The following is an 8,841-nucleotide window of genomic DNA, read 5'->3' as shown; positions in this document are numbered from 1 at the left end:
GGTCCCTGTGGGGTGGGTGATGAGCAGCAGCACCGAGCCCTGCTCTGTGACAAGGCACAAATCACGTGCTGCTGTGGGACACCCCAAGGGCCACCAGCACCACACTGCCAGAGCAGGTGTCCAGGGACCACAGTGCACACCCTGCTTTGGAACCCCCAAAGTCACGGCAGCGTGGTCACCACCAGCAGGTCTGGACCTTCCTGGTGCCCCACAACCTGCCGTGTCCCCCTGGGCCAGCAGCCCTGAGGTGCAGGTCCCTGGCCACGGGGCACTTTGGGCTCCAGGGTCACCCTCTGGAGGGCTCCCAGTGGCTGTAATGGGGTACAGGACATTGGGACTCGGCCTCAGCCCAGCTCTTCACTGCTCCCACCCCTCCTGGGACCCCCAGAGCCTCCCTCCCTTGGTTCTGGGGGTCTCAATCCCCCTGCACAGATGACCAGACATGGTGGGCTCAGCTCCGTTGGTCTTTACTGGCTGGAGAGGACATGCAGGGGTGGGGGCACAGCCCTGTCCCACCCTAGGGACATCAACACGAGCTGTGAGCAGTGCTGTGGCCAGCTGGGGGCTGGAGAGGGAAGAGTGACCTCCTCTTGCCCTGAAATGGGGCTTGTGACAAACTGCATGTGCCCAAGTCCTCTCAGGGGTGGAGAGAAGAGAGACTGGAGAGGAGAGATGAGAAAGTGGCCAAGGAGGTGATGATGATGAGGCCAAGAAGAAAAGAGGGGAAGGTCAAGAAGAGAAGATGATGAGGGAAAAGGATGCGAAGGCCAAGAGGAGGAAAGACAAGGAGAAGGCAGCCCAAAGGAAGAGAGGAGAGAGAAGATGAGGAGGAGGATGACAAGAATAGCAAGAGGAGGAGGAGAAGACGAGAAGGTCAAGATAAGGAGAACAAGTGGAGAAGAATGAGGAGAGATGAAGAGCCCAGGAAGAGAAGAACTGGCTGCTCTCCAGCCCCACTGCCAGCTCTGCTCTGGCCACCACTGCCCTGACTGCACGCCGGCCCCTCCTGTGGAGCTGCTCCCCAGGGCATGGGGACACCCTGGCACCCTTTGGGCCCGGCTGGGGGCTCCTTGCAGGGCCCACCCCAATGCCAACAGTCACCACGTGAAGAGGTCCTGGCCCCCCCAGCTCTGTGGCCATCAGCGGGCCGGGCGTCTCCACTCAGGTGCCACCTCCACCCTCCCCAGCAGCTCGGGGACGTCCCCAGGGGCTGCCAGGAGCTGCCATGGCCATCGGCCCCTCACGGCCACGCGTTCTCCTCCAGCCCCTCGCGCTCCCGCGGGGCCCAGGGGGGCTCCAGGAGGGAGGAGGGGACGCTCTGCAGAGCCCCCCAGGCCCTGGGGCTGCCGTTCGGGGCCCGGTGGGCGCCCGCCCCGTACCCCCGGGGCGTGGGGATCCGGGAGGGCGCCTTGTGGGGCTGCGTGTCCAGCCGGGGCTTGGCCCAGGGCCGCGGCGGGGGCGCGGGGACCCCCGGCCCGGGGCTCTCCTCCATCTCTATCAGCTCGTCGTCGCCGGTGGCCCAGTCGGTGTCGGAGCCGGGGTTCCCCGCGCTCTCCCGGTTCTCCCAGGAGGCCGGGAAGCAGCAGCTCTCGTCGGAGGAGCTGGAGAAGGTGGAGCGGCGCCTCGCATCTGCCAGGGTGGGGTTGGCCGGCAGCGGGGGGCACCCGCCGTTGTTCCCGTTGTTGTTCCCATCGCTGCTCCCGCCCCGCCGCCCGTCCTCGGCGGGCAGCCCGTGCTTGGCGAAGACGTTCAGGGAGGAAGACGAGGATGACGAGGAGCAATAGGCCGAGTCAGCGGTGGCGGGGGGCGCGGGGGGGGGGCTCTCCGTGTCCCCCAGCTGCTCCAGCAGCCGCGTGTTGGCCAGGAATTCCTCCTCCAGCCGCTGGAACAGCCGCTGCTCCTGCCCGGGCTCCAGCCAGCGCGGGGCCCGCAGCCTCCGCGCCAGCTCCTCGGGGTCCCCGGGGCCGGGCCGGGGGTCGCGCCGCCCCCCGGGGCTCCCCGCGGGACCGGCCCCGGCCGCGGGGGACTCTGCCCGTGCCCACGAGTGCTGCCCGTCGGGCCGGCGGCGGATGAGCAGCAGCGGCGCGGGGCCGCGCCCGGGGCTGCGGGAGGCGCGGGGGGTGCGGGGGGAGCCCGGAGCGGGGGGGTCCGCGGGGTCCCGGCGGGCCGGGGGGCGGCGGGGGCCGCTCTGCGCGTTGGTGGCCGAGGAGTCGCTGTCGCCCGAGCAGCGCCGGGAGCGAGCGGGAGCGCGCGGCCTGGGGGGCGGCGGGGGAGAGAGGGGGGGAATGAGCACCCTGGTGTCCCCCCCCAGGGCACCCCCCAATGCAAAGCCTCCATGAACCAACCCACTGATGCCCCCATTGCACCCCTCCTCACTGAACCCTGCCCATTCTCCCCTATGGCACCCCAAGTTCTTTCCATTGCACCCCATTTCCCTCCCCATTGCGCCCGTTCATTTTTCCCCCTTTACCCCAATTCCACCTCACTGCACCCCACATTCCCCCCTTAAACCCCATTTCCATCCTCACTGCACCCCCGCCGAACCCCACATTCCCACTACTGAACCCCATTTCCCTTCCCCTTGCCCCCCCATTTAACCCCCCCACTGAACCCCCCATTCAACCCCTTCACTGCCCATTCCTCCTCACCGCACTCCCCAGAACCCCATTTCCCTCCCCACTGTCCCCCACTGATTTCTCCCATTCCACACTCATTCTCCCCCCTCAGCCCCCACCCACTGCACCCCATAGTCCCCCCATTAAACCCCATTTCCCCCATTGCACACCCACTGCCTCCCTCCTCTGAACTCCCCCATGGCACCCCACATTCCCCCCACTGCCAATCCCATCCCCCTCCATTTCACACCCCACTGGACCCCCATTTCCCCTACTGCCCCTTCATTCCACCCCCCATTCCCACTTGTTCCCCCATTGCACCCCAGTGAACCCCTACTGCCCCCATTGCTTCCCTCCACTGAACCCCCACGAAATCCCATATCCCCCACCACACACCCCATTTCCCCCTTGCAGCCCCCCTTCCCTCCCCCTGCTGTCCCCACTATTCCCCTCCATTGATCCCCTCCCACTGCCCCCCCTTCCCCCACCCATCACCTCCCAGTGCCCCACTGTCTGTCCCCACAGCCCCCCATGTCCCCACACCGAACCCCCATTTTCATCCTGCATTTCTCCTCCCCTACCTTCCCTAACTGCACCCCAATTCCTCCATTCTTTCCTACTGCACCCCCATTTCACCCCAAATTCGCCCCCACTGCCCCCTCAGTACCGCTCACTGTCCCCCCATGATTTCCCCATTGAACCCCGTTCCTGCATTGCACCCCCCAGTGCACCCCCAATTCACCCTCTAGTACCTCCCACTGCCCCAATGATTCCCCATTTGCTCCTCCTTTCACCCCCCCACTGCCGCCCCAATGATCCCATTTCCCCCTCACTGCCCCCCACTGTCCCCCACGATCTCCCCAGTGCTCCCCATTGCATCCCCCAATTCAGCCCAGTTACCCCACTGCACCCCAGTACCCCCCACTGTTCCCCCCATCGCCCCCCCGTGTTTTCCCCGTTAACGCCCCCGTTCTCCCCGTCCCCTCCGTGGGGCTGAGCCCTTGCCGCGGGGTCTCGGCGCAGTTTTGGGGTCCCCCCAGCCGCCGGGGAGGCCGTACCTGAGCGTCCCCGCTCCCCGCGGCTCCGCGGGGCTCCTGGAGGGGCTGCCGGAGCGGGGGGGGGCACCCCCGCGGGGGGGCAAACCCTCCTGCCTGGGGGGCTTCGGGGGGTCCCCCCGGGGCTGGGGGCCCCGCTCCCGCTCCGCCCCGGCCGGGGGGGGCCCGGCGGGCCGGGGGCGCCGGGGGGTGCTGGGGCTGGAGGCGCGGGACGAGGAGGTGCCGGGAGCTGCTTTTTGGGGGGACATGCCCGGGATGCGGGGCTGGGGCAGGCGGTGAGCTGGAAGGGACAGGGGGGAGGTCAGCGGGGACAGCGCTCAGCACCCCCCTCTCCTCCCAGCACCCCGATTTTCCAGCCGGGCTATTCCCGGAGGTGGTGAACACCTCGGGAATCTGGGGAAAACCCCTCCCTTTTCCCCCTTCCAGCCGGATCAGTGCCCTGAGGAGCCCAGCCCCAGGGAAGGGAGCCCCACGGAAAATCAGGAACTGAAACCCTACGGAGAGACAGCGGATGGAGCCCCATGGGGAACCAGGGAATGGAACCTATGGGGAAACAGGGAACAGAACCCCACAGAAAATCAGGGAATGGAGCCCCATGGAAAATCAGCAACAGTGTTCCAAGGAGAGCCAGGGAATGGAACCCCACAGCAGATAGGGAACAAAGCCCCATGGAGAACCAGGGAAAGGGGCCCCAGGGAGAATCCAGGAACGGAACCTATGGAGAACCAGGGAATGCAGCCCCAGGGAGAATCTGGGAACAGAACCCATGGAGAACCAGGGAACAGAACCTCAGAGAAAATCAGGGAACAAAACCCCATAGAGAACCAGGGACTGGAACCCTATGGAGAACCAGGGAATGGAACCTCAGAGAAAATCAGGGAACAAAACCCCACAGAGAACCAGGGAAGGGGGGCCCAGGGAGAATCCAGGGACAGAACCCTTGGAGAGGCAGGGAATGGAAGCCCACAGGAAGCCCTGAGCCAGGAGCGTGCCGAGGCGGGGGGCACTGGCTGTGGGTGACACTCACAGAGGGCAGCACAGCGGCACGGGTCGTGCTTGTCCAGGTAATGTTCCAGTGTGTCCCAGCCGCCGCCCACGCGCACCATGACGTGGCTCCGCAGCACCTGCGGGCAGCGCTGTCACCCTGCCGGCTCCCAAAGGGCCACCAAAGCCACCCCAGGCCCCCGGCGCGGGCAGGAAATCCGGCTCTGGACCCCACCCACCTTCCCTGGGAGCGAGGGAAGGAGGAGGGTGGAGGGTCCCGGTGTAATGGGGGGACAGTGGGGTCGGGGGGGGACAATGGGGTGGCGGCTCTTACTCGGACGAAGATGAGCGTGTTGGAGTCGCCCACTTTGTACTTCCCCTCCGAGACCTTGACCATGGGGAACTGCGAGGGGCAGGAGCAGCAGCCCAGGATCTCCCGCACCTGCCGGCACAGAGGGGAGCGGTCAGCGGGGCGTGGACGCCCTGCTATAGGGTCGGTGGCGTCCAGAACTCGCCTATAGGGCCGGTGGGGCATAGACCCCCATTACAGAGCTGCTGGGGCACAGCAGGGCATAGACCCCCCCCCACTATAGGGCCGGTGGGCATAGAACCCCCCGTAGGGTCGGAGGGGCACAGACCCCTGTTATAGGATCAGTAGGTGCACACCCCCTGCTATAGGGCCAGTGGGGACCCCAGTTATAGGGCTGGTGGGCACAGATGCCCCACTACAGGGTCAGTGAGCATAAACCCTGTTATAGGGCTGGTGGGGCATGGACCCTCCACTATAGGGCTGGTGGGCACAGAAACCCCTGCTGTAGGGTCGGTGAGGCACAAAACCCCGTTATAGGGCTGGTGAGTCATGGACCCTCCATTATAGGACCAGTGGGTCACAACCCCCCCCGTAGGGTCAATGTGGGACCCATTATAGGGGCAGCCCCTCAGACTGGCACACATGGAGGGGCTCTGTGTGCCCCCCATGCTGGCAGCTCTCCTCCTCCACGGGGAGCAGCTGGGTGGGCTCGGGTGCAGCGGGGCCGGGGTCTCCTCCCATGGCTGGGCACCGCCGGCAGGCTGAGAACGGGCACAACTCTCTTCATTTGGGGTCCACCCGCCCCGGGACCCCCGGGTGTGGGCACAAAACATCCCCCACCCCACTAATGCTGAACCACGGGGGATCCGCCCCTAAATCCCCACCATGGGGCAGGACCTACATCCATCTACAGAAATGGGGGAAATCCCGGGTTTTTTTTTTTGCCTCCCTCCTAAACTTGAAGGTCTGGCACAGGGAGAAGTGGAGCGGGAGGATTTGGGGGCCGGCCAGGGGACCCCCAGGGCTGTGGGGTGGCCGGGCAGTGCCGCGGTCCCCTGGCTGCCAGCTGCCGGCTCTATCTCCCGGGCTGACGTCAGGGATTAAACCGGGAGCCACGGGGGGACGCGGGGACGCGGCCGCATCCTGCCCCGGCCCGGGGCTGGGGGGGACACGGCGCCGCCTCGCCCCGAAATTTGGGGTTTCTTCAATAATCCCGCGATTTTTGGGGGGGGTCTTCCTGCAGCTGTGCCCATCACAGCGGTGAGAGGAAGGAAGGATGTGGTCGCTCCGGTTCCCATCCGGGTGACACGGATAGCCCCAGCTGGGGAAACTGAGTCACGGAGTGGGGAGTAGGGAGGGGGCTGCAGTGTGGGGGGGGGGGGTCGTGACCCTGCTGCCACCCTGGGGGGGCACCTGGGGATGAGGGGGGCCGGATCTTGCTCTGCCAGGCTCCTCCCCGGCGCTGGCGCTGCCCATAAAAGCCGATGGCGAGGAATTACGCAGCCCGGAAAAATGCAGCCGGGGCTGGCAGCGCCCGGCCAGGGGGGCTTGGGGGGGCAACAGCCACGGGGGGGCCCCCCTGAAGCGGCCCGGGGCGGAGGGGGTGGGGTCAGGATGCTCTTTAATGAGGGACTTAATGGGGAATTGGGGTTTCAATTAAAAAAAGGCTTAGGGAGTCAGGGGAGGGCAGAGCCCCCCTGTCCCCCCCGTGTCCCCCCCGTCCCGGATTAATCCGCTGCCTCACCGCGGGACGGATCCCGCACCCGGCTTTAATCCGTCCTGAGCTCCCGGCCCGGGGGGGTCCCTGCACCCCCTTCTGACACCCCAAATTGTGGCTGCGAGCAGCCGGGATGTCCCCACGTCCGTCCCTGGGGACAGCAGCCCCGAGGAGGGGAGGAGGAGTCCTGGGGTGGGGACCACTGCGAGTCACCCCCTCGCGGGGAGCAGGTGGCAGGGCGCAGGTGACACCTGTGTCCCCACTGTGATTCTGGTCACAGCCACCGAAATAACCCCCCCTGGAGTCAGGAGGCTCCACGCGAGCCTGGGTGGGTGGAGAGGAGCTCCCGTAGCCATGGAGAGCTGGGATGTGCGGGTGGAGCACATCCTATGGACCATAGGGTGGGCAGAAGGACCTCCCAGGGGTCACAGGGACACGTGGGACCTCCCCTGGACCACAGAGTGCCCTGTTGGATGGCCAGGAAGGGCTTCCTGGGGGTCACAGGGACAGGTGGGACCTGCCAGGGACCACAGAATGCCTTGCTGCGTGGACAGGTGGGAGCTCCCACGGATCATGGAGCACCCCATGGGGGACACAGACAGGACCTCCCAGGGGCCACAGACACAGAGAGGACTCCTGGGGGCCAAAGAGATGGGTGGGACCCCCCCATGGACCTCGGTGGGTGGACAGAGACAGGTGGGACCTCCTAGTGACCTCGGAGTGACCACTGGGTGGACAGGCAGGACCTCCCAGGAGACAGAAGGCACCCTGTTGGGTGGACAGAGGGGATCTCCCATGAACCACGGAGCTCCCCGTTGGGTGGATGGGCAGGACCTCCCACAGACCACCGAGCGCCCGCTGGGTGGCCAGCGAGGCCCTGGCCGCGGCCCAGCGCGCTGGGTGGCCAGCGGGGCCCTCACCCAGGCACAGGGCTCCCAGGGGAGCGCGTGTCTCACCAGCTCGTCCAGGTTCTTGAGGTCGCACAGGGTGATGGGCCGGGCCCGGCTGGGGTAGGCGCCCGCCTGGGGGTCCCGGCTCTCCCGGCGCGAGCCCAGCGCGCCGTCGGCCATTTGGTCCCTCATCTCCTCCTCGATCTCCTCCTCCATTTGGATCAGCATGGGGGCCAGCATCCCAAACTTGGAGCCCCTCCTGGCCACCTCCAGCAGGCAGAGGACAAAGTTCTTCTCGTTCTTTTTCAGCACCAGGTCGTTGGTCTCGAACATGAGCACGTCCTGGATGCCCAGGTCCTGCCGGCACCACTGGATGAAGTTGGAGACGTTATCCCGGGCGATGAAGGAGCCGGGCACCACGTTCTTGGCCTGGAAGACCACCTCGTTCTGGGGCACCCGCATGCGCGCGGCCGCCTCGGGGTGCCGCTCCTGGAAGTCCAGGGCGGTGCGGTTGACGTTGTTGGCATGGCGGCAGAGGTGACATCCCGTCTCCAGGCTCTCCAGGAAGGTGTCCACCTGGATGTCCAGGTCGTAGAGGGTGTTGAACCACTCGGCCAGATCCTCCTTCATGGCCTCCAGGTACTCCTCGCTGGAGCGGAAGGGGCGGATGCTCTTGGAGGCGGCCGACTGGATGTGGCTAGGGTCGGCCATGGCAAGCTGCCTGCGGGGGGGACAAGGGGGGCTGCTATGGGCAGGAAACCCCCCAAAGCCCCCCCCAAACCACCCACCAACCTCGGTGACTCCTCCGTGCCTCAGTTTCCTCCACACGTTGCCTATGGGCAGGAGTGGTGACCCAGTGCCACCACCACCCCTCTGGGACCTGCCTGATCCCTGCCAGGACCTGCAGCACCCCCACTCCCTGTCCCTCCACCCCACGTGTCCCCCCCCACAGCCCATGTCCCCTCACCTCATGGCCCTCCGCCATGTGTGTCCCCATCCTCCATGCCCCCCACTCCGTGTCCCCTCATCCTGTGACCCCTCCGCCCCCCCAGGTTAAAGAGTCCCTTGTCACCTGTGCCCACCCCTCGGTGGGGCTGTGGCAGAGAGGGGACATCCCACCCCAACCCCGCCCTAAAAGCTGCCCAGTCATGGTGTTGTCCTCACCGCGGCGTCCCCACCCTGGGAGCAGGTGACACCCCGAGGGATGGCAGTGCCAGGGGCAGGGAGCCCCCCTTTACCCTGGTGGGGGTCAGCCCTGAGGGGCTGCATG

The 8,841-nt window shown here is 66.4% G+C and overlaps 1 protein-coding gene across 4 annotated transcripts in view; it reads right to left on the bottom strand.

Annotated features, from left to right (window-relative positions):
* Positions 1-451: 451 nt before the first annotated feature.
* The window catches only part of GAS2L1 (growth arrest specific 2 like 1), a 9,789-nt gene continuing 1,399 nt past the window's right edge, over positions 452-8,841 (bottom strand). For 3 of the 4 annotated variants that reach the window (XM_053959157.1, XM_053959159.1, XM_053959158.1), the window contains exons 2-6: positions 7,602-8,292; positions 4,989-5,096; positions 4,698-4,794; positions 3,674-3,950; positions 452-2,255 (exon numbers count right to left, since the gene is read on the bottom strand). In XM_053959157.1, coding sequence (XP_053815132.1) covers positions 1,241-2,255; positions 3,674-3,950; positions 4,698-4,794; positions 4,989-5,096; positions 7,602-8,282 — 2,178 coding nt within the window. In that variant the 5' untranslated portion in view covers positions 8,283-8,292 and the 3' untranslated portion in view covers positions 452-1,240. The remainder of the gene's footprint in view (positions 2,256-3,673; positions 3,951-4,697; positions 4,795-4,988; positions 5,097-7,601; positions 8,293-8,841) is intronic. The other variant, XM_053959161.1, reaches the window with a different exon arrangement.

The sequence above is a fragment of the Vidua chalybeata genome, chromosome 18 (genome assembly GCF_026979565.1).
Source record: "Vidua chalybeata isolate OUT-0048 chromosome 18, bVidCha1 merged haplotype, whole genome shotgun sequence".
Lineage (NCBI taxonomy): Eukaryota > Metazoa > Chordata > Aves > Passeriformes > Viduidae > Vidua > Vidua chalybeata.
The sequence above is the reverse complement of the archived record's forward strand: the minus strand, read 5'-3'. Positions and strand labels throughout refer to the sequence as shown.